The sequence below is a fragment of the Syngnathus acus genome, chromosome 16, assembly GCF_901709675.1.
Source record: "Syngnathus acus chromosome 16, fSynAcu1.2, whole genome shotgun sequence".
Taxonomy (NCBI): domain Eukaryota; kingdom Metazoa; phylum Chordata; class Actinopteri; order Syngnathiformes; family Syngnathidae; genus Syngnathus; species Syngnathus acus.
The window spans coordinates 2,360,077-2,383,285 of record NC_051101.1 but is presented as its reverse complement, the minus strand read 5'-3'; the positions used below and the strand labels follow the sequence as shown (position 1 = coordinate 2,383,285).

The window sequence follows — 23,209 nt, the reverse complement described above, 5'->3', positions numbered from 1 at the left end:
AATATTTTTTCTCCAAAAGTGGAAAAAAAAAGCGGTGTCTATTTTGCCTTGAATTGCAAGTAATAACGACTGACTCTGTGGTTGGACATTCTAAAGCACAGGTGTCAAAGTCAAGGCCCGGGGGCCCAGATACGGCCCACCACATCATTTTAGGTGGCCTGCAAAGACAAATTGTGCATCGAATTCATATGTCAATTCCAACATTTCAAATTGTTTTCACTTTTAAAAAATAGAGATATTGTTAGCAATTTTTATTACCATTAATTTGTTTTAATTTTAATTTTTAAATATTTGATTTGACTTCAATATTTCATTTTTAAATCTTTGAATGTCTTGAAAACTAGTTATTCATCAGTTTGTTGTGTAGCCTGTATACGCAATATGAGACGTTCATACATTTATTTGGGTTGACAATTTTAATGGCCCTTTGAAGCAAACTATGACTATGATGCGGCCCGCGACAAAAACAAGTTTGACACCCCTGTACGGTGGACGTTTGTGTGTTTGCCGGAGAGTCTGAGGGGCGGCGCAGGCAACACCGCCCACTCGGATGATGCCGGAGCCAAAACGTGCGCTATTTTATTTGGGTGCTAGCTTTAGCCAGCAAGCAGCCTGTCTTGACGTGCGGGTAGGCAACGATGGACTCCGGCGACGGGTAAGTGTTGCCTTCCAGTTCTGCTTTAGCACAACTAGGCTATTTTTTTGACACCTTTGGGACAGCTTGAGCGAGCGTGAACACGTTTGTCACGGTGCCCTCAACACGGCAGTCGTTCTTCGCGCTAAGGCTAGGCTAACGTGCTAGCCCCTTGGCTTTTGAATGGAAACACTCTGGGCTCTTGTTTCCAAATTCGTTTGCCTTGCAATGAGCGTCCGTCGACATTCAAGGAGTCTAAGCACATGGCGCACCACAGCGACCTTGTTTATTGTGTAGAGGAAAAAAACGCCTCATCAGGACCCACATCATGTCATATTTCAAGTGATCATATTTCTCCAATTGCAGGTATGGCACCACTACGCTTCCGTACATAAATTATTGCATAGATGTTAAAAAACTGCCAAAAAAAATGCTTGTTGCCCTGATATTAAAACAAAAAGCAACCACCATCACGTTATCTATCAACGTTCAAACTATGCAAGTGAATAAAGAATATCTTCAAGTACCGGAAACTTGTGACATTACTGTAAATGAGATTTTCTCAAAATGTTTCTTTTTTTGTAACAGTTGAAATCCAGACTGTTTGGGCCCTAATTTTTGAAATTAGGTCTTGTTTAATGTAATTGGTGATGAATAGCATAGCATCACTATTTGAGAAAAATCCTTTCTAATGGTCCAGATGTCCTCTTTCAGAATGCAGGTGGAGGGCTGGGACCCGAGTTTGGAGGAAGAGCTAGGCGTCTCTCTGGATGAGCTGAAGAAGTGGATTGACGACATGGTGGAGAAGAGCGAGCTGGTGCAGAAGAAACGGGCTCAGCTCAGCGAGCTGACGCAGTGGGTGGAGCAAAAGGAGCAAGAGGAGGCAACCACGGAGAAGCTCATCAACGAGGCCAAGAAGTGACCCCGCGCGACGGCGGCTCATTGCGCGTGCTTGAGGCGTGCGTGTTGAATGATGATGAATTTTCGCTGTCCTCAGGTCGCTGGTGGAATGCGAGAAGCTGGTGAGGAAAACGTACCAGAAGAACGGCCTGGTGTATAAGAGCAGCTCGGAAGACGAAGACGGTGGCGGCGGCCCGCTGAGCGGTGAGGTCATCGAGATAGAAGACGATGATGACGACGATGATGTCATTGCCGTCGGCTGCTGTGAGTGTCAAATTTCGTTTTACCCAGTATCGCTCCTCACCTTGTTTGTCCTCATCAGCCTTCATCTCGGACCGGTTTCATTCATGCATTGTTTTTCTTCTTTGCACACCAGTGGTCCCACCACAGAATCCTGTCATCACTGTCCAAGAGCCAATGGTGAGCGCCTTGGAAACCTTGACAATTTTGGACCGAGCTGTGAGCCAGAATGTTGTTTAACTTGGGCTGGGCCGGCAACCGGTTGACGATGCAAAGTCGGCAGGGACAGGCTCTTGAAATGTGTGTGCGTGCGTGAGGTGCTCATGGGCTCAATGTGGCGTAACAATGTTGCTGTTGGATTCAGGATACCTCCAGCACACTCAGGAAAACTGCCGAACAGGTCAACAAGTTGGTGCAAATTGTCGCCAGGCCCTCGCAAGGGGCACCCTTGCAAAGATCGGCAGCACAGCCAGGTGCCCGCTCTCGCTCGCTCGCTCGCTCTTTTATTTAATTGAGCAGGTTTTCCACCACTAAGCCCCGTCCGAACCTCCCGCAGGGACTTACTCCACTCCGCCAGCCGTGATTGTGTCTCAGATAATGGCTCAGCCCGTGGGCCATGTCAGCCCCAGCCCCAAGAAGAAGGAAGATGAGCTGCAAGTGGGCATGAACATTCTGGGCAAGAAACGCATGAAGACCTGGCACAGGGGCACCCTGGTTGCCATCAACCCCATCGGTCAGTCACTCAGCGTGTGTGTGTGTGTGTGAAAGTTTCCGCTGACAAGGTTTCGAGTGCGCACCTTGCTCACCGCCTTGCCTTGCCGTGCGTATGTCCAGGCACCCATACGTTCAAATACAAAGTGAAGTTCGAGAAAGGCAAGAGTCTGCTTTCCGGAAACCACGTGGCCTTCGACTACAATCCCACCCTGGAGAGTTTGTTTGTGGGCGCCCGCGTGGTGGCCAAGTACAAGGACAGCCACCAAATGTGGCTGTACGCCGGCATCGTGGCAGAGATGCCCACCACTAAGAACCAGATGAGGTGTGTGCCGGACTGCCTCAAACCAAGGGGGAAGGGAAGCACTCGGCTGACGTACCGTCACATTTTCTGGCAGGTTCTTGATCTTCTTCGACGATGGCTACGCTTCCTATGTTAACCTGCCGGACCTCTTCCCCGTCTGCAGACCATGTAAGGATCCTCTTTTCTCTTGATACGCTCGTAGTTGGCGCCACAGCTTGACGATGGTTCCCTTTTGACTCGGGTCCGGGTTGCCAAAGGTGCTGTTAAGAAGGCTTCTGGTTGGTCACGTACGGGGTTAGGGTTCCTTCCCACAAGCTCTCGCGGACTTGCTGTGTTCGTACCGTTTCGTGTCCTTCGTCGTCATCGACTGTCTGCGCCGATAGCCAATCGGGTTTGATCTATTTGACAGTGAAGCGCACGTGGGAGGACATTGAGGACGGATCGTGCCGAGACTTCATTGAGGAGTACATCACAGCGTATCCCAGCAGGCCCATGGTGCTGCTCAAAGTCGGCCAGATCATCAAAACCGAGTGGGAGGGAACCTGGTGGAAGAGTAAAGTCGAGGAAGTGGACGGCAGCTTGGTCAAGATCCTTTTTCTGGTACAAAGAAACCTTGCTCGAATCGAGCCACTCTGTGGAAAAACACCGGGGTTAGCGATAGTCTGCACGCACCTTAGTGTGCACAGTTGCCACTGTTCAAAGTGCCATTTCCTGTGCGTCAGGATGATAAGAGGAGTGAGTGGATCTACCGAGGCTCCACCAGGTTGGAGCCCATGTTCAACTTGAAGATGACCACCGCCAACACGCAGGAGAAGAAGCTGGCCGGCCAGCTGAGGACACGACCCAATATGGGTAAGACCCGCCCGCTCCTTACACCGCATCGGGTTTTGTGTGTATACTGCAATTGTGTTATTGGGACCAAAAAGGTCAAACCCTAGGTTGTTGGCAAAATGAACGGTTTGTGTTGATTCCAAGGTGCATTGCGAAGTAAAGGCCCCGTCGTCCAGTACACCAGCGATGGTCACGTTGGAGCCACGCCCATCAAGCCGGCGCCGGCCCCACCCCAGGGCACGCCGCCAACTCCAATCCAACAGTCGTCGGCCACTCCATCCGGTGGCCACCTCACCCAGTCGCCACGCATCGAGTACGTTGATGTCCATTAGGAACGATGCTGCACAGGAGAAGAAGCCAAGCTGTCCCACTGACACTTTATTCCGGAATCATTGTAACAATGTTTTCGTTTTCTCTCTGTGCTTCGCAGTGGTAACAAATATCAGATGGCCAAGAAGAGCACATCTCCGTTTGTTCCAGGCGTAGGCGGCACCCATGCCTCCAAAGTCATGCAGTCGCTCGCCAGCAGCCCCAGCAACGCGCCAAAGTGAGTAGCCCTGCCCCCCAGCAGCTTTGGAGTAGTTAGCTGAGAAGGAAGCTTCTTTTTTTCTGGCCGACAGAATCATCAGTCCCGTGGCCAGCGCCACCCAGGTTCAGTTGCTCCCCAAGCCGGTGAGCGCCCCCGCCACTCCACCGGTAATGGCCCACCCGGCGGCCACCATCCCACACCAGCCGTCCTACCGGGCCCCTGCCGAGCGCATCTTCTACATGGAGCACTTATGTCAGCCGGCCTGCTTGAACCGCGTCCGGCCAGCCAGGCGAGACATGCACCGAGGCAAGAACCCTCTCCTCATACCGCTGCTCTACGACTTCAGGCGCATGACGGGCCGGCGCAGAGTCAATCGCAAGGTGAGCGGGAGCGGACGTGACGAGCAAAGCCGCCTTGCTCAAACTGGTACCAAACATGTCGGGCTTCTCCCTGCCGCAGATGACCTTCCATGTGATCTACAAGGCCCCATGCGGCCTCTGCCTCCGCAACATGGCCGAGATCCAGCGCTACCTCTTCCAGACCACCTGCGACTTCATCTTCTTGGAGATGTTCTGTCTGGACCCCTACGTGCTGGTGGACCGCAACTTCCAGCCGCTCAGGCCCTTCTATTACATCCCGGACATCACGAGCGGAAACGAGGACATCCCGCTCTCCTGCGTCAACGAGATCGATTCCACGCCGCCCCCGAAAGTTGCCTACAGTAAGGACCCAATGGATGTGCTCAACAGCCCGTTGATTCTGTCATGAAAACGGAGAGATGATGTTCTCCCTCTTTTCGAGGCAAAGAGCGCATTCCTGAAGACGGCGTGTTCATCAACACGAGTCTGGACTTCCTGGTTGGCTGCGACTGCACCGATGGCTGTCAGGACAAGTGAGTCAAGTTGTGCTCACCATCCCTCCATTGGAAAAAGAACAAAAATAAATCGGTCCTTTCAACCATTGAGTTTTGTTTGTTTCCAGGTCCAAATGTTCCTGCCACCAGCTGACGCTGCAGGCGACCGGTTGCACGCCGGGTGCACAGATCAACCCAAATGCTGGATTTCTGTACAAGCGTCTGGAGGAGTGCCTCCCCACAGGGTCAGAAACGCACACTTGAGCGGGCACAGAGGTCGTGGCTGGCCCTATTTCTTACCGGCTGTCGTTTTCCTGCCGCTGCTCAGTATCTACGAGTGCAACAAGCGCTGCAAGTGCTGCTCTCAAATGTGCACCAACCGGCTGGTGCAGCACGGCCTGCAGGTGCGCCTTCAGCTTTTCAAGACCCAAAACAAAGGCTGGGGTATCCGCTGCTTGGACGACGTGGCCAAGGGCTCCTTCGTCTGCATCTACGCCGGTATGTCGCGCCTCCAAACTGCAAAAATGTACGCCTCCATGCCAATGCCGCCGCTCGCCCTCTTCAGGTAAAATCCTGACGGATGACTTTGCCGACAAAGAAGGCTTGGAGATGGGCGATGAGTATTTTGCCAACCTGGACCACATAGAGAGCGTGGAAAACTTCAAAGAGGGCTACGAGAGCGAGGCCCACTGCTCCGACAGTGAGGGCAGTGGCGTGGACGTGTCCCGGTTGAAAATCCAACCGTCTGCCTTGGTGTCCGCCAACACCTTCGGACGGCAGGCCAAGAAGGGTGCGTTGGCGGCCGGGACGCATCGCCAACTCGCGACGCTCCTTCCTTCTTCCGCCCACCTGTTCGTTCTTTGTCACCCCCCAGCTGTGGACAGCTCCGGGTCATCCGAAGAAAGCAACGAGGAAGAAGATAAAGAATCCAAGAGTGACGAAAGCGACAGTTCGGACGACACGTTTGTCAAGGACACCTACTTCAGCAGCAGTTCTGTGTGGAGGAGCTACACTACGCGCGGACAAGCCAAAGGCCACAAGGAAGGTGAGCTTGCCGATTCAGAACTCATTCAGCCAAACTAGCCGGCTATCGCTCACTCATTGCTCATTCGTTGGGCGAACGGTTCCCTCCCACCTTAGGGAGTCAAGATGGCAAAGATGGAAACGCGGCGATGGCCACAGGTGACGACAAGTCGCTGCCTGTACCTGAGGAGACAGGAAAAAGCAAAGTGGCTTCCTGGCTCACCAGTCAGGGACTGAAAAAGGTGAGTCAAAGCAAATCATTCGAATGACGACGACGATGGTGATGATGGTTTGGATCTGTTGGATACCTTCTTCATGAAATTGGGAGACAGGCAGAAGTGGCCATGGCGTCTTGCGGTTGTTTTTCTTGAATCAAATGTTCTTGAACACGGCGTCCATCTTGCCCTTTGGAATCTTAATCTTTTTCTCTTTCCTTGACAGGAGCCCGTTGACGTTAAGAGGTGGGTCATCCTCTCACCACTTGGAATCAAACACCAATACGCCATCCTCACCTGCGTTTTTTTTTTTTTTTTTCCCCCCACTTGCAGTCAAGTGAAGGCCGACTCGGCCAAAAAGCAGGACGTGACCACACTCTCAGACAGCGACGACGTCCAGACCATCAGCTCAGGATCCGACGACAACAAGGACAACAAAGACAAAGTAGCCCCGGGTGAGAAGGGAGAAAGGAGGCGCATCCATCCAGACGTGCTCCTAACTCGAGCTTCTCTCCGTTTTGGCTCAGGCGTGGTCAAGAAGCAGGTGGCTGTGAAATCCACTCGTGGCATCGCGCTCAAGACCGGACACGGCATGATGGTGAAGACGGGCGCGCCCGGAGGCGGAGCCTCTCAGGGCGGGCCAGGAGCCAAGTCGGGCCAGCAGGGCCTGACGGGCGGCGGTGGCGGTGACAGCGGCCCCAGAAACACGCGACTGTTCTTCGACGGCGAAGAGTCGTGTTACATCATCGACGCCAAGCTGGAGGGAAACCTCGGCCGCTATCTCAACGTGAGTGAGCTGGGCAAATTGTTTTGCCCCGTTACGATCGCCGTCACATCTCTGTCCTCTCTTTGCGCCACAGCACAGCTGCAGTCCCAACCTGTTCGTCCAGAACGTCTTTGTGGACACGCACGACTTGAGGTTCCCCTGGGTGGCTTTCTTTGCCAGCAAGTGAGTTTCAAAGCCTGCAAACAATACAGCATTAGTCGAGTATTTGTTCGGTGGTGGTGTTTGGTTTGGGTTTTGGTTTTCAATCATGCCCCCGTGTCGTGGCGCAGGCGTATCCGGGCAGGCACGGAGCTGACGTGGGATTACAACTACGAGGTGGGCAGCGTGGAGGGCAAAGTACTGCTGTGCTGCTGCGGCTCCACCGAGTGTCGAGGAAGACTCTTGTGATCGCCTCGCTCGCGCCTTTCCAACAAAAAAAAAAGATGCAATGTGTTGCAATTTCATCAATTCCCTTTTTTATATGCATTCATTTCATTTCATCCAAAGGTTGATTTGTATCTGAATAAAAAGTTGTTGTTTTTTAAGGAACCACAGCTTCAGATTTTATTTTAAGGAATATTTCATCCAGCCTTGTTAGGAGCGTGTATGCGTCCGTATCTGTTTTAATCTCGAATGTTCCGTGTAATGTGCGAACCCTAACCCCCCCATCTATAAGCAACTCTTCCTCCCTTGACAACAGGTAGGATGGACCAATCAGGGCGTCCCACACTGAAACATTCGACTGTGTTTTTTTTCCACTTGCAAAACTTTGGAGAACTATCTACGACCATCTTCTTAATCCTCACTTTCTACTCCAGTTAATTGGCCGAGATGTTTTATAACCCTGTTATTTTAAGACGAGGAACTGGAAGTTTTGCGACGATATGGTAAGTAAAACATGCAATTTTCGTCCTATAATAAAATGATCTACTAGCTTGCTAACTAAACCACGATAATTACTGTTTTTTATAATTACGATTACAAGTGTATTAGTCGGGAAAACTATTTTTCAGGCATGTATTTCACCTGGCACAAGATTTAAATATAGTTATCTACCTGTAATTAGAAGGTCCAGTGATTTGCGTGTTGCGCGCACGTGTCTACTTCATTCAAGTAATGCAAATTTTGGATGGAAATTGATTTTTAATATGCCACTTAATCTTTTTTTCTTCGCTGGGGGTAGGGGGGGCGGTCACGATCCATTTCATTTATCGTGGATGCAAGAAGTGAAGCACGATGGAAAGATTAAAACACGGCACTATACGTGCAATTCGAAAATGAAATAATCTGCATATCCAGCGCTCGTGTCTAGTTTAGTCAAAGCGCGTAAGAAGGAAATAAATTTTTCTAAAATGCAACTTCAACTATTTTGAGGGCATTACATTGATTTCCTTTAATACGCATGCTAATCTGTGAGGCACGATGGAACGATTAAAATACGGTTATATACGTGTAATAACAAAATTGGTGATCCCGTATGTAGCGTACGTGGCTATATTTGTCAAATAGCGCATATATGTATGTTTGCCTTTCTTCCCCCAAAAATGTGAAGGATTTTTTTGGGTTGTTTTGTTTTTATAACTTTTCTTCTGGGCGAAAACGGAACATTTGGTGTGCTGAGGTTAAGGTGAAGTCTTGTGACCCCAAGAACTCTTGTATTGGATTCAGATGGTATGTGCACCTTATGTAGGGTGCCCCTTTTGTTGGGAGGGAGCGTGGTAATTTGTGTGTGTGGGGGGGGTCATTTGTGTCGTTATGACACAAACATGGTGTCTGTATAGCAATTGCAGTTATTGGCCCGAATAACACAAAACAACATATATACAATAACAAAAACATATTTACACTTACAAAAACATGTCCACTGACATTTTTGAGTTTTATAGTGGTACACTAAGTAAAAAAAAATATGGCCATCGGTGCATTTGAAGAAAAAAGAAAAGGGCTCCTCTTCAGTCCTCCTCTTGCATGTTGCGTTGGCACCTTCATTTGCCACAGACACATCAGTGCCTGCCTGCCTTACATTTCAAGCACTCAGCTTCATAAGGATCACGACCCTGGCGAAAGCACGGAATTTTTTTTATTCAACTCCTCTGTGAACGTGCATTTTCGTTTCGGCATTGCTTGTAAACACTCGGTGTAGACTGGCCAGCCCACCCTACTTCGTAGCAAAGTGACTAGATTTGAGGAGAAGGGCCGTGACTTATTTGCGAACGATACAGAAAAGCCTGGAATTGAGTGAAATGGAACAGAGTGGCAATTCTATTGACAATGTACTGTGCATGTATTATGTTTGAGGCAGTCCAACAAAATCCCGGACGATTTTTGAAATTCCCCCCGGACGTTTTATTGGGGCTCAAAAGTAGGACATGAACGGGAAAACGAGGACATCTGGTCACCCCACCTTATGCACTTAGTGAATTTATTTATTCATTTATTTTCTGTACATAGGCTCGCTGCGACGAGGGGCACTGCCATTTCTCGCAGAGAGTTCCTGAAAGTCAACGTTGCTAGCACCTGGTAGTGTCATTTTCTTCTCTTTGTTCTCATCTTACTTGAACCTGCCTGTCATATTCAAGACTTATCATCCTGACTGTTCCTTCCCACTAATATACACTTGATGACTTGGTAGCAACGACATCATGAGCTACATCCTGGTGCAAGTCCTGCCTCCTCAGCCCGACCTGCCACGGCCTCGCTTCTCCCTCTACTTGTCCGCCCAGCTGAAATATGGTGTCGTGGTGGTCTACCACCACCAGTGTGCCATTTTGCTGAGTGAGGAGCGCTCACATCACACGCACACCACGCTGCTGTTAACTCCTTCGGTGGCAGCCATTTGGAGAAAAGACAAAGCCTGGCAGGCATTTTGTCAAACAGAATATTGTTTTCAATGATTCTATCCAAAACAGACATACTACTTTTTTTACCAAGAAAAGCAAGTTTTATAGTAATCAGAAACTGGAGTCATTGCTGTTTTTTTGTGAAATGAAACATATAAGTAAGTACGCGAACATGCTGTCCTCCTCAGAGGACCTCCAGTCCATTGTTGACCAGCTGTTGAAGCATAGCAGGTCCAAGACGCTGGACCTGGGGGGACCGGGCAGGTGAGGCCAAACGTCGCACTTCTCGTTCTCACGCCACATTGCGCAAGTGAGCGCCGCTTCCCGTTTCCTCGTAGACAAATGATGCTCTCCACGGATGCTCTGTCTCACCTGAACGAGATTGACGGGCCTTTGGACCCGTTCTTTGGAGAGATGGCCGAGTTCCTGCCGAGTGCCAGCGCTCTGATGCAGGTACTGACAACAAAGACGAAATAAGTCATAAACTTCACGTCCGCTACGACAAAGATATGGGGGAGGTTTCAAGTTCAAGAACACAAAGCTCATCTTGTGTACACAGTTGTTGCAAGCATGTTGTGTTTGCGTGTCAGGAGGAGCAATCTCCTGAGCGACGAGCCTCCTCCACAGAGCATGAAGCGACCCCGACCGGCTTCGCTTCATCTGAGAGCAGTAAGCACAATTTGGCCTTCATTTTCTTGAGCGCTTAGCATGCAAAGGAAGCTGGAGCCTTTCAAAAATGGACTAAAGCCTTCTTTGCTTTGACCCCCTTCCAGGACACACCGTGTCCCCACAAGACATCACCATCGCAGAGCCGCCACCCGCCGGCGCCCCTCTGCCCGAGGTACACAAAGTGCAAAAGTGAATGAGCTGTACTTTGTCTTTCTCAACTTGTGTAATGGTGGGCGGATATTGAAGTTTGCTGCTGGCCCCTAGTGGTGGATTGACTGAAGCTGACTTGTGAGTCAATTTTTTGCTGGCAGTACAAAGCAGAAAAAAACACGCAAAAAAAGCTTGCAAGTGAAGTCAAGGTAGCAGCATGTTTGTTCTCTTTTTTTTAATTTGTTTCTTCAACCGTCCTGCAGAATGGACGCTGTCTCCATTTACAGATGCTCCAGCAATGTTTCTGTGCAGCAGAATGACTGAATCACTGAATCCAAGCACTGTTGTGTGATCGTTTTTGTGTGCTTGCTGTCCATCGGCAGTTCTTCGACGAAGAGCTGGAACCCACTACTACGGATACACTTGACTTTCTGATGGGCCAGAATGACAACTTCCTCGACGGTGAGCCTCTCGCCGCGCCACCCAAGCGGAACCTGCTGAACCCATTCACTTCTCGATGACACGTCTTCATTCAGATCTGTTGAGGGCACCGGAGGAGGAAGCAAAGATGTCACCAGGCAAAGAAGTGGAGGTCGCGCGAGAGAGGGAGTCGGAGCTCGAGAGAGAGGCCACAGCCAGCACTCTCAAGTAAACCCAAACCACACACACATTTCACATTTTGACGCACCTTCTTTTCTGCATTACTAAACATTTTTAAAATCATACAACTATGAGGGAGTGGCATATGCGGTGATGAAGGCCCACTTTGTGCCACCGAATGACTGGAGCCACTTTGATTAGCCGGGAGTCAGTAGGCTGTGACCACTCCCGCAGCTGCGCAGCACTCCCTCTCGGAGATCCGCCGGCACAGAGATGCACCACGCGCACGCCACATTTACGGCTGGCGCTAACAGAGCCCTCACTGTGACCGTCCTTGTTTAGCGTGGATCCTGCGAGTGTGTCCAGCCGGGACCGCACCTTGCCTACCCAGGATGAGCCTCGCCCCCTCGCTGATCAACAGACCCCCGTCGGTGTCTCACCGCCATCCTGGTTGCTTCCGACAGCTATGGCGCAGATCCCGGACTCAGAGGTACAAACCGGAGGAGGCTCACTGCTCTGAATGCAAGGGCCATAGCTGAATATTACTTTTGTTCATGGCATGCTGGACACACATTGGACTTAGGGACCTGACACTCACAAGTAGCTAAGTCTAAAAGACACGTTTCCTTCCTTCAAGAACTCATTCTCAAAGTAGAAGCAGTAGTATGTGAAAAGAAAATCTGTGTGTTACAGTAGCTTCTTTAAATTACTTGCTGTAAATATTTCAAGCTCAGTTAGTATTTTTGGAGCGATTTCTGTTGTGTAGCATTCAAATGAAAGCAGACGGCATTCCAGACTAGCGCTGTCATGAAAACACACCAACACAGATCAGAGGTCAGGTGATAGAAAGAAAGTAATGACATCATGACATCGCTCAAAGCGCATCCCAGGCGTCCTAATTGATCGCTTTGATGTCTTTACCGCGGAACGACCATCGTAGCAGGTGCCGTAGCTTTGGGCTCCTTGTTGCAGCTCTCGTTTGATGGCCCTTCCTAGCGCCGAGCAAAGAGTGAGATGTGCACCTTATTGGACAGAGGTGAGGCACTTGACTCACCGAAAGTGAAGAATGACCTTGAGGTATCGTGTTAGCACTCGGGTTGCAGTAAGCCCCCAATTCTATTCACATATGTCGAATGATGGGTGTGGGTTCAAATGATCCGTTGGAGCGTCTCCAATGTTCTCATGTTGTGGCCTCCTAGGATGTGCCCCGCCCAGAGGAGACGACGAGGAAGAGGGGGAGGCAGCTGATCTTCTTGGACCCGCACACGCAGCTCTCCAGAGATGAGATGGAGTCGCAGATCCAGAACCCCCTCACGGAGACCAGGGTGCGGCCGTTTCTGCCGCCAGAGTCGTGGAGGCTGAAACGTGCCGGGAAGCTGCTCAGCGAGCCCTGCGGCGGTCAGTGCCACAAACGGAAGCAAAATGGCCGCCCCCCTCAGATGGATAAACGCGGGCCCATTTGTAGTCTGCAGAAACAATGCTAATCAGAATGTTTGACTTGACATTCCTTTAACGTAGAGGCAAGGCCGCAAAAGTTAACAATTCCTCCTCTCCACAACAGCATTCTGTGCTCGCGTTTATCCTCAGCCAATACACCTGCTGCTCTTTGAAAGCTCACCTCTGTAACCTTTACAAAAATAAACCACCAAGCTACCACCTCCTCTCTCCTTCCTGCAGTCTTGCCTGAAGAGTTGATGTTGCTATGGAGACAGGCAACCACCATCACGCCCATGGTGGAAACTGAGGCTTGGCCCCAAGACAGAGCCACGGAGTCCAGCGGGTCCAAGAAAGACCTTGGGATTGGCTCTGACAGCAGCGCTCGCGAGGTTGGCAAGGGGAAGAAGGGAGGGAGGGCCGCCCGCTTTATCATTCCAAAGACAGCCAGTGGGATGAGTCGAATGACCGTCGCGTCTCGTGTGTGACGGCAGGTGCAGAAAGACGGAGCAGAACAGGAGGAGGCGCAGGAGGGCTCAGGTACGCGCAGGTCTCGTCTCCCGGAGGGCTGGCTGTGCCACGGCCGCTGAAAAGCACATTTAACAGAATGGCCTCCCAATAATAACCTGTTGTTTCAAATGGCGAGAAAACAAGCCTCTATTCACATGAATGAAAATTATCCCATGATTGTGTGCAAAACGTCTGCAGCTGTACTTGACGGTCGTCACGGACGAACCCCAATATGGACATTTTGTCCCTGTGTTGTGCGTGTCAGGTCCTGGTTCATTTCCACTGGAGGCGGCGGACCAGCAAGAGGCCTCCCAGAATGTCTCGCCCATTTACCCACTGGGGCAAGAAAGGTAATTTTCACACACATCCCTGCCTGCATTGATGCTAGCTAAGGTCCACTCCCCGTTTCCAAGCATGAGCAGGACCAGATCTAGCACTTCACTGGGGGGGATCACCGAAATGCCCGAAGACATGTCTCTTTGGTAAGCATCGTCATCCGTTTTTCAGCCGCGCTCCTGACAAATGAGTTCCCACGGGAGTGCATGCGTGTGTGTGTGCGTCTCTCCAGGCCGTTGCTGGAGGAGCAGCAGGAGAAAACTTTGCTTTTCACCTCTCTTTTACCACCGGAACCCGACCGCAGAACTGTTAGCGTAGTGTTCCAGAAGCTCATCGGTAAGACAGTGAGGCAGTTCTCAGCTTTAATTGAGCCAAACGAGTTCGATCTGACGCCTGTTACTCGGGCTGGCTCATTTGCAATCATTTTCAAACAGCCTCTTTGACTGGAATGGTTCTGGTTGGATTTTTCGATTGAAGGGAGCGCTCATGTCAAGTTGTGCTGTTGTGTTGCAGTGACGTTGGCCACCGGCAGGTTGATCGCCGAGCAAGCCGAGCCGTGCGGGGACATCGTCATCCGCCCCGGTCCCAACTACGACGCCGACCTGCCTTTTTAGTCGAGTATCCCTTGATCCGTCTGTTAAGCTGTTTTTACAAATGTTTGTGACGTTGATTTGACAAATTTAAAAATGTTCCAGTTTCCTAACATTTTTTAAATGAAACACTTTTACCTATTCAAAGAAAGTTTGCTATTTTTACAAAATGTAACTGTTGTACTGTTTTTTGTACAAATTTTCCAGTTTCCTAAAATTCTGGAAACGAAACACTTTTACTTATTCAAAGAAAGTTTGCTATTTTTACAAAATGTAACTGTTGTACTGTTTTTAGATATGAACAGCGGCCGGCCACCTCCCAGAAAAATTGTCAGTTGTTCTAGAGGCCCAACAGTCTTTGATAAGTGATAATGTTGCATTTTGCGGTTGCGCAATAAAGTCCAACGCAATGTTGAGTGAGCGTGTGCTGTATATTGTAAGACGTGCGCTATGCCTGGTAGGACAGCTGTGGCAAAACACAGAGAGGTTAAGGAGGTGCGAGGAGGACACTCGCGCGAGTCAAGTGAAACCGGAGCTCTGCCCCCTCCGACCACGTCTTGATTCTTTGGCCAGTGCGAGGGGGCTCAAGTTTATTCTTAGTCTCAGCTCCATCCTGTCTGCGGCTCTCACTTTTCGCCCTCGGCCTTGCCTTCTTTGCTTTCTGGTGTTGCTCTTTTTTTTCCACGCTCTTGCCCCCAACCTTTCACTTCAGATTTGCTCTGACGACACTGCGGGTCATTTTGGATTTTGGCCTCGACTCGCGGCGGTTGGCTTTTCTTCCTCCATCCTTTTGTCGGAGGTTCTGCCGCTGCGCGATGGGCAAGACGGAGTTGCGCTCCGTGTGCAAAAGCTTCCTGGACTGTCTGTGCCTCTGCTTGTCGGTGAGTATCTCGTCGTTGGCTTGACCTCAAACTGTGTCCACACACGAGTTGATTCAGCGTAGGCGCCGACGTGGTCGTAGTATGACGGGCTCGCGCACACGCGCCGAGGCCGCTCATATTAATAACGATCGCAGAATGTGGATGGATGGAAATAGAGCCCCGACACCTCCAAAGAGGTCAGATGTCACAGCTCATTAATTAACCTTTGTAAACAAGGTGGCTGATGTTTGTTGCACACATTTTAAAGTGCATCCATGCGCTTATCTCCTCAATCTGATCCTCCAGCGAGGAAGTGGCAAAGCGGCGGCCGACACCAACCGAGACACCGAGAACGGCCACCTGGTCTACAAAAACGGAGACGTCCTGGACGAACGATGTAGGTAACGGTCCAACGTTGCCTCACGACAAGCGTTCCGTGCTGTAATTTGAGTCCCCTCGTAGATGAGATCCTGGACACGCTGGGCGAAGGGACATTTGGCAAGGTGGTGCAATGTTTGGACCACAGCAGGTATGAGTAGCATCGTGGAAATCACGAAAGCTGAGCTGGAATTCACCAAATGTTTCTCTTGCACATGCACAAGCGGGCGTCCGATTGCTCTGAAGATTATTAAGAACATTGACAAGTACAGAGAAGCGGCCAAACTGGAGATAAACGTGCTGGAGAAAATTAGCCGCAAAGATCAGCACAAATTATAGTGAGTCACATTTTCTACTTTTGTCTCTATTTATTTATTTTCGTTTGAACATCCTGTCCCCCCTCCAACCAGTCACTGCGTGCAGATGCTGGACTGGTTCAACTTCTTTGGCCACATGTGCATCTCCTTTGAGCTCCTGTCTCTGAGTACCTTTGACTTCCAGAAAGGCAACAACTTCCTGCCTTACCCTATCCACCACATCCGACACATGGCTCAGCAGATCTGCCGCGCCGTCTGCTGTGAGTTCAAGCAGCGGGGCCGCTTTATTTTTATTCCTTACTTGCTGGCAGATAAACGCGTCAGTAAGAGGATTATGTAGCTGTGGAAAAAAAATCTGCAGAGAGAGAAAGAAGCGAAACTCTGAGGATGATATGAGATGAGTGTTTGTGAGTTGAACTCAAGTTAAATAGAGTTGCGCTAACATCCTGGAAATGCGAAATTGTGGAAAACTCTTGAAGACAGTCAATTATTTAGCATCAGAGCATACATACGAACAAAGGCTTTTCTATTTTTAGCCTGATTGATAATGAAACAATCGACCAAGAGGAGTTTCTCTCCAAAAAGTATTTTAAATCAAAAAAAGGTATCAGCCAGAAGAGGGCGTTGGCATCCTCCTAGTGAAGCACCACCTAACCCCCCCTTGCCTTTCCACTGCAGTTCTCCATGACAACAGGCTGACTCACACCGACCTGAAGCCAGAGAACATCCTCTTTGTCAACTCTGACTATTCTGTCATATACAACGCTGACAAGGTTAGACACAAAAGGACACACACAGAAATGCAAGTTGTCTATTTTTAACAAAGGGGGTGCATTTTTCATGATTGAATGCAACTCAAGACTCCGCATGTATTTATAGAAATAAGTTTATCCTTGATTGCAAACACATGAGGGTGACAGCAAACATTTTCAACAGTGGCCACGAATGGTCATGAATATATAAAATATCCGTATTTCTTCTTGAAGCGGAATCATGATACTCACAGAGTCACAGTCACATGATTGTAATTTCCGCACTTGCTGCATGTGTTCTCCTTGCAGAAGTGCAACGAGAAGCGAGTCAACGACAGCACGGTGCGCTTGGTGGATTTTGGCAGTGCCACTTTTGACCTCGAGCACCACTCAAGCGTCATCTCCACGCGCCACTACCGAGCCCCCGAGGTCATCCTGGGTAAGGCCGCGTGTTATTCTGCTGGCGGCTGGCCGCTGTCTTCTAACTTTGTCCTCTGCTCATTCCAGAGCTGGGCTGGAGTCACCCTTGCGACGTGTGGAGCATAGGCTGCATCCTGTTTGAGTACTACAAAGGATTCACGCTCTACCAGGTCTTTCAATTGCGTCTTTGCACGGCCGCAAATAGAGCGCGGATGAACTCGATGTGACGTCTGCTTCTGCAGACTCATGACAACAAGGAGCATCTTGCCATGATGGAGCATGTCCATGGGCCGGTTCCTCAGAGAATGGTTCAAAGGAGCAGGTAACAAACGACGCGTCCTCGTGGCGGCCTCTGTTGTCATAAGAGTCCCTTTGTGCCATACTTGAAGTTTCGTAGCAAGGCCACTCCTGAATTGTCCATTCAACTAAAGCTCCTCTCTCCAGGAAGCAGATCTATTTCCACTCTGGCCGCCTCAACTGGAATGAGTGCACCAAGTCTGGACGCTACGTCAAAGCCAGGTGCAAGCCTTTGCGGGTGAGCTTCCCGCCAACGTTTCAAGCCCAAGTCGAGGTTCGAGTCATAACTTGACTCCCTGCTTGGCTTTTTATTCCATGCAGAAACACCTGCTATCACAGGGCAGGGAACACCATCAGTTTTTTGACCTTCTGGAGAGGATGCTGGAGTACGAGCCTTCCAAACGCATATCTCTCTCCTCTGCTTTGAGCCACCCTTTCTTTCTGCAACCCCAACAGTCAGCAAGGGCTCGGACGTCTCGAAATAGCTGCAACATGGGCCCGTGATTTCAACCTGAATGCGTAAACAGCACCTTGAGAGCAGTCTGTTGATTGGTTAAGCAACAGCAGAAGTGGCACAGGACTGCCGCCATGTTGCGCTATGTATGTAGCGGACGCTTTTTCACTCTCCTGCGTGCGGCGGGATCAAGAGCCAGGTCAGGGTTAAGAGAGCTGAGCCATGGCGTGGACAAAGGAACTGTAGCGCTTTTGAACGCTTGTAGCAGCAATTCTGCGTGAAGGTTATTGGAGGGGCGGCGCCCCACCAGATCTTGTTTGGTGGAGTCACCCTGTTACTGTTTGTGTATTTAATACACTGTAGAACACTTAATGTCTCTCAATAAAGGTAGAATCTCCCTCGAGTTGGAGAAAACCTCCCTGTCTGTCTTGACTTGCTGGACCCTTTGAACCCAAAACCTGGACCACCGCTGACAATGAGACCATAATGACCCTGGAGCCTGGATACACTCATACGCTTGGAGCACGCTACCCCAAGAACTGTTAGAACCAGAAGTGTTGGAACGAGAAGCTTCAGAACATGGAATGTCTTGGACAGTGAAACGACTCAAAACCGGGACCACTTGAATCCAGAACTAATGTGAGTAGGACACACTTGAGGATGAGATTCTCAAACTATAAGAAAACTCATCAGTTATTTTAACAACCTTTGCTAGGTTAATGCTAACTAGCGTAATGGAAAGCATTCACGTTTGGTAGCAATAGTGACTAGTCAAAAGAATACGGACATCCTTGACACTGCGAGAGTTGGCATAATTTTCTCCCAAGTGCTTGCAAGGCTCTCGATCAATACTTTGTTTTGAACCTGTTTTCCTCCTTAAGATTCAACTCTTCTGCTTTTTTTCCAATTGACGTCTGCAAGCTTGTAGAAGTGGAGCATTTTGATGAAGTGCAGAGAGAGCTGTCAAGGCTGCCAGTGTGTGTTCTTGCCTCCAACCTCGCTCGATTTGCGAGCGTGCGTGGGAGGCTGCTACGCTTATCTGCTTGTCATCTTGTCCCGGCAATTTTCTGATTTCAAGTGAGTCCAGTGACGCCTTGAGATACAGGTTCAACTCTTGACTCAAAACACAAGTATTGCAAATTTACTTAATGGAAGGGATTGAATGCTTTTTGAGTTTTCTGAAGCGCCCCGTGACGCCACTTTCTTTTCATTTTATTTGCGCTTTTATCCATTATTTACCAATGCCCAAGAATTGCTTAGGTGATGCCATCCAAAAACTGAAACTGTGTTGTGAGGGGAGGAGCTTCATTCATACAGTTCGTAGCGCTGTCTAATAGAATAAGAGTGCTTTGTTGCCCTCTTGAGGCATTGATAGACAATTATCAACCCTTTATTGTTGTTTATAACTTCAAAATAATCTGCGAAAAATGTGTGACTATGAATATGCAGGATTTGCACGTGCTTGTAATGTGCGCTTTGCTGTGTCATGCTCGCCTCACTCAGCACGTGTGCCATGTCGTGTGGCGTGTCAGCGCAAGCTAAGTCACCTTAAGGAGCTAACATCAGTTCGCCTTCTTATTCTTCAATCCTCATGCAGTGGCCTCCTCACATCATATGTTATATGTAGACTTTTATGCTGTTGGACCCTGATCCATAGGAGAATCCTTTAAGTGGCTGTTTTTAGTGCACTCAGATGGAAAGCTGTGACTTTACACTCGCACGCATCAATCGTATGCAATGACCTCACTTTGTGGCCATCAAGGTCGAGCGGTGGGGTCCACGGGGCCGAGCCGATGCTTCACAAAGCGGCCGGCCGGCCGGCATCGGCAGGCGTGACATCATCCCTCCGTGTCTCTTTTTAAGCCTTCCAACCGGGCACGTGAGTCACGGGGCAACTTGACCTGTCGTGCCTAACAAGATCTCCCTCATTAAGAGCTAATCCTCGCAGGAGAGTGGCGTGCTGAACGAAAAGAAGAGGAAGGCTCGCCTCTTGCAAGAGAGAAAACACTAGGGAGGAAGCAAGAGAATCGTTGAAAAGAAATCCCGCTCCAAGCCTTTCTGCCAACGTGGACCGCTGACCTTCAACCACCGGTAAGACCGAGCTTGTTTGTCATTAGTCAACATTCTTCAATTCATCAGTTTTATTAGCCTCTTTGTACCCAAAGTCCGCATTAAGCACCCCTCCCCCAATTGCATTTCTCATCTGCCTTACCTGGATAAGTAAAGGTTCAAGAAATAATTATTTGCTCCATATTTCACAACCTGCACATTAGCCTCTGTGACTGGTGTCCTTGTCCTTGTCCAGGTCTCCAGCTGACTTATGATACTGTCCGAGAGCATGCGCTGATTCCCGAATGTGACTCATCACATCCGCACGGCATGACTGAAGGAGAGAAGCGCCACAGCACAGCCCTCTGTTAGCACTTGTAAATAAGTAAGCAGTGCACCTTTCAGTGCTCATACAAAGCCCATGTTATGGCCAAGAAAATGCTCCACTTGGGTTCCCCTTCCAACAAAGCGCTTTGTTGTATTTGTAGATGATGGAGTCCGTGGCAAGAGTGAAGAAATCTCTGCGGGCGCCCATCAGGAGGCTCAGCGGCTGCATGAGTGCTGTGAGCAGCCGGAAATTGTGCACCAAAAGCAGGAAGCGCAGAGATCGAGGAGGAAGAGGCTGCGGCCGGTCGGGAAAGGCCCCTCCTCGGCCAGCCGCCGATGCCAAATATCCGTGGGTGGCCCGTGCCTACCAGGCTGACTTGGACAAAGAGAGGCAAGTGCAAATGCAGCAATTGAGTTATCGTCATGGAAGTCAAACTTTGCTGACTGCAACAACTTTGTGGAAAGAGAAAGAAAAGGCCTCGACTCCTCTTTGATGTGGACCCGCACGCCACCGGACGACGCGGACGCGGGTCCACGTGCTTAACAAGGCAGCGTGCTAGCTTGTGGCATTGTCCATAAGTCAGCACCCGACTTAGTTTTGTGCCACATATAGCTGAATTTTAAACACGGCAGCAGGTCATATTCTGCCCGCAGCTTACACTGACTGACGGCAGGGCTCTTGTCAAATTTTTGGAGCCTCACTTTATATACTTGACCTTTTTTTGAGGGTGGGGCGGCGGGCTCCAAATTCATCTGACGCATTAACTATATAATACATTTTTATTTTCACTTGACAGGGACTTCAGAACTTGTCACCGAGTTATGGAGTTTGTGTGACTTTTATGTTATGACGAATGAAACTTAGCTGCATCCAGCTTTATGTTTATTGATGTTTCTTTGTTTGTTGACATGCAGAAAGCTGCGTGAGGCCACAAACGCTCACAAGAATGCCCAGAGAGCATCCATGAGAGCTCACTTCCGGAGAAAATATCAACTGTCAGAGGTGCGTTTCTGTCGCACTCTGGAGACAGAGGCAAAAAAAAAACAGCAACTTTAATTTTCACACAAGCTGACATTTAGAATATTTAATCAAACATATTCATGACTTCATCTTGGACTTATTTTTACTTGTCAACTGTTTGTGTTGGCCTATTTCTTATTTTGGTATATATGCTCGTCACAAGCGTCAAAGTGGCGCACAGAGTTTTAAATGCAATTTTACGGATTAAGAAATCATCTCGCTTCTCATCATTCTAAAGGCTTAAAGTGGAAAATGGAAAAAATGGAGCGTAAACCTGCGTCAAGATCTGATGACATTTCATGACTGGATACGACTTAAAAAATATTCTTTTTACATGGAGAACATTGTAACTGTAGGCACAAAAAGAGAATCAAATTGACAGTATTTTTTCTTCTCGTCCGGCAATATAGATCTCCGATTTTGAAGCTCCAAAGCAGCAGCTCATGAATAGGTCATGAATATATTTTTGAAAAGGATGAAGAGCTTGTATTGGATGTCTGTTTGTTTGATTTGTGAAAGATAGCCATTAGCCACAGCGAGATGCGAAAAAGATCCAATGTTGTTTGTTCGAGACCCCAATGTTTTTGTGTTCTGTGTCGATAAGGACTCCAAGGACGCTGGCCACCTGAAACGCGTTGGCGGCAAAGTGTCACTCCCCCGCGAGCTATCCAAGCTGGTGCGTCCCGACAGCAAGACCAAGGATGACAGCTTCAACCTGCTCGGCGCCTTCCAAGGCCTCCGCTTGGGCCCGCTGATGGGGGGCAAACCCGCCACCGCCGCCCCACAGAGGAGAAGGTCTTGTCAAGTCATGTGATGGACGCACAAACTCTTGAGTGCAGTTGCACTCTCATCGCAAGCACTGTTCTATTGTTCAATAATACGGTGGTGTCTTTATAGGGCAAGGGATTGTATTTGCTATTTGAGTCAAATGGACGCTACGCATCTCCCTCAAAGGCACTAGAACTTTGTGATATCCCAGACAATCAGTCAAAACAGGTAATCCCATTTGTTTATTGTATCTTGTACGTTATTCGTTTTAAACTGATTTGAGAATAAACTATGTCATCAATTTGCTTGATTTGTAAACGATCCAATTGTATTTAATATACTAGAATAAAATGACATGATTCAGCAGGTATTTATTTTTTATGATTGAGGATATATCCCACTGCAAGTCTAGCACAGTGCTATCTAATGGTGTTCATGGGTGGAGTTTTCTTTGGGTGCAGTGTTTTTCTTAGACAGACGCAAGGCCTGAGAGAGTGCTACTTCGTCTTTGCATGTAGATGCAGGAAAGTTGGTGTGGCCATCCTGTCTGCCTGCGTTTTCAAAATCCAAATCATCTTATGCCACCTGCGCCACAATTTATACCAGCTTTTGGCTGCTCTAAATTGTACTCTACCTTTGGTGAGGAATGCCGGGGTCTTGTAAAAAAGAATGCCCAGTGTGCCTGATTGGCTTTCGAAGCGCAAGCATTATTCCCAAACACGCTGAAATGATATAACCTTTCAGTATTTGAAAAAAAGTCCCTTTTTATGTACAAATATTATTTTCAAATATTTCTACAAATCCACCTAAAAGGTTGAAACCATTCAAAGCATTTTCATTGATTTTGATTTCCGCCCCCCAACTGGTAAATATTGAGCTACTTGAAGACATCCTGTGCCTCAGCAGGCTGGTTGTCATGGCGACCACATTGCTGAAACCTCCTTGAAGGTGCTGCAGCTATTGTGGCACGCATCGTGATGTTTTTTCATCATGTGTGCAATATGTACAGTCAGATCAGATTTTTTTTTTTTAATCCAAATGTATAACCTGGCCCAAATTCCCTCACATAATCCTAAATCAATCACAAAAGTTTGATCATCTTGACAACCTTTTGGGAGGGTTTACACTTAATTCTTCCTTTTGGTGTTTAAAGTTTGGATTTTTTAACATTTTAATTCAAGGGACCGAATTAAAATGAAACAAATGTTTTATTGACGCCTTATTTGTCCAGCTGTACGTCCTCACTAAGATCTTTTCCGAACAGCGCTGTCGTGTTTTGTTGTCCTTCTCTTGAACCGTCCCCCTTCGCATCCATAAATCATCGGCTGCTATCAGGACCAGCGCTTCCAAGGCTTCTCGGAGTCTGCAATAAACCGGACCGCACATGTTGCTGGCGCCTTTGAGGAGCATGTCCCCCACGCTTAGAACGCG

At 48.8% G+C, this 23,209-nt stretch overlaps 4 protein-coding genes across 5 annotated transcripts; all 4 read left to right on the top strand.

Annotated features, from left to right (window-relative positions):
* Positions 1–529: 529 nt before the first annotated feature.
* Positions 530–7,551, top strand: setdb1b (SET domain bifurcated histone lysine methyltransferase 1b). Its single transcript, XM_037273150.1, has 25 exons — positions 530–655; positions 1,349–1,552; positions 1,632–1,798; positions 1,911–1,954; positions 2,139–2,247; positions 2,331–2,507; positions 2,609–2,810; positions 2,884–2,957; positions 3,199–3,389; positions 3,512–3,641; positions 3,765–3,933; positions 4,051–4,167; positions 4,241–4,529; positions 4,609–4,870; positions 4,951–5,041; positions 5,131–5,247; positions 5,331–5,500; positions 5,568–5,792; positions 5,877–6,047; positions 6,143–6,267; positions 6,467–6,486; positions 6,574–6,695; positions 6,768–7,027; positions 7,101–7,189; positions 7,297–7,551. Exons 1-25 carry the CDS (start codon positions 639–641, stop codon positions 7,412–7,414), a joined length of 3,660 nt encoding a protein of 1,219 aa, XP_037129045.1. The 5' UTR covers positions 530–638; the 3' UTR covers positions 7,415–7,551.
* Positions 7,552–9,648: 2,097 nt separating this feature from the next.
* On the top strand, positions 9,649–13,563 carry LOC119135791 (meiotic recombination protein REC8 homolog). Its single transcript, XM_037273668.1, has 12 exons — positions 9,649–9,781; positions 10,035–10,110; positions 10,185–10,299; positions 10,437–10,515; positions 10,620–10,687; positions 11,049–11,127; positions 11,202–11,313; positions 11,608–11,755; positions 12,465–12,663; positions 12,943–13,091; positions 13,194–13,239; positions 13,475–13,563. Exons 1-12 carry the CDS (start codon positions 9,649–9,651, stop codon positions 13,561–13,563), a joined length of 1,293 nt encoding a protein of 430 aa, XP_037129563.1.
* Positions 13,564–14,714: 1,151 nt separating this feature from the next.
* On the top strand, positions 14,715–18,031 carry clk2b (CDC-like kinase 2b). The gene is made up of 11 exons (XM_037273355.1): positions 14,715–15,016; positions 15,302–15,392; positions 15,458–15,524; positions 15,598–15,711; positions 15,784–15,950; positions 16,369–16,463; positions 16,752–16,881; positions 16,950–17,032; positions 17,105–17,184; positions 17,307–17,397; positions 17,481–18,031. The coding sequence occupies exons 1-11, from the start codon at positions 14,951–14,953 to the stop codon at positions 17,661–17,663; spliced, it is 1,167 nt and encodes a 388-aa protein (XP_037129250.1). The 5' UTR covers positions 14,715–14,950; the 3' UTR covers positions 17,664–18,031.
* Positions 18,032–18,174: 143 nt separating this feature from the next.
* On the top strand, positions 18,175–22,144 carry LOC119135657 (complexin-3-like). Of its 2 annotated transcripts, XM_037273437.1 has the most exons (5): positions 18,175–19,704; positions 19,919–20,047; positions 20,151–20,380; positions 20,905–20,992; positions 21,615–22,144. In XM_037273437.1, the coding sequence occupies exons 3-5, from the start codon at positions 20,151–20,153 to the stop codon at positions 21,822–21,824; spliced, it is 528 nt and encodes a 175-aa protein (XP_037129332.1). In that variant the 5' UTR covers positions 18,175–19,704; positions 19,919–20,047; the 3' UTR covers positions 21,825–22,144. The 2 variants fall into 2 exon arrangements, with proteins under 2 accessions (XP_037129332.1, XP_037129333.1); XM_037273438.1 differs by lacking the exon at positions 18,175–19,704 and having other exon boundaries at positions 19,720–20,047.
* The last annotated feature ends 1,065 nt before the right edge of the window (positions 22,145–23,209 follow it).

What these genes read in the sequence shown, in the direction of transcription:
- LOC119135657 (XM_037273437.1), top strand. Translation starts at nt 20,151, where the DNA reads ATGATGGAGTCCGTGGCAAGAGTGAAGAAATCTCTGCGGGCGCCCATC. An exon ending in GCTGACTTGGACAAAGAGAG is followed by an intron (nt 20,381 to 20,904) that starts GCAAGTGCAAAT and finishes GTTGACATGCAG; the next exon opens with AAAGCTGCGTGAGGCCACAA. An exon ending in GAAAATATCAACTGTCAGAG is followed by an intron (nt 20,993 to 21,614) that starts GTGCGTTTCTGT and finishes TGTGTCGATAAG; the next exon opens with GACTCCAAGGACGCTGGCCA.
- setdb1b (XM_037273150.1), top strand. An exon ending in TGTCATTGCCGTCGGCTGCT is followed by an intron (nt 1,799 to 1,910) that starts GTGAGTGTCAAA and finishes TTTGCACACCAG; the next exon opens with TGGTCCCACCACAGAATCCT. An exon ending in GGTTGCCATCAACCCCATCG is followed by an intron (nt 2,508 to 2,608) that starts GTCAGTCACTCA and finishes GCGTATGTCCAG; the next exon opens with GCACCCATACGTTCAAATAC.
- LOC119135791 (XM_037273668.1), top strand. Translation starts at nt 9,649, where the DNA reads ATGAGCTACATCCTGGTGCAAGTCCTGCCTCCTCAGCCCGACCTGCCA. An exon ending in GCCACAGCCAGCACTCTCAA is followed by an intron (nt 11,314 to 11,607) that starts GTAAACCCAAAC and finishes GTCCTTGTTTAG; the next exon opens with CGTGGATCCTGCGAGTGTGT. An exon ending in GCTCAGCGAGCCCTGCGGCG is followed by an intron (nt 12,664 to 12,942) that starts GTCAGTGCCACA and finishes TCCTTCCTGCAG; the next exon opens with TCTTGCCTGAAGAGTTGATG.
- clk2b (XM_037273355.1), top strand. Translation starts at nt 14,951, where the DNA reads ATGGGCAAGACGGAGTTGCGCTCCGTGTGCAAAAGCTTCCTGGACTGT. An exon ending in CAATGTTTGGACCACAGCAG is followed by an intron (nt 15,525 to 15,597) that starts GTATGAGTAGCA and finishes CACATGCACAAG; the next exon opens with CGGGCGTCCGATTGCTCTGA. An exon ending in TCATATACAACGCTGACAAG is followed by an intron (nt 16,464 to 16,751) that starts GTTAGACACAAA and finishes TTCTCCTTGCAG; the next exon opens with AAGTGCAACGAGAAGCGAGT.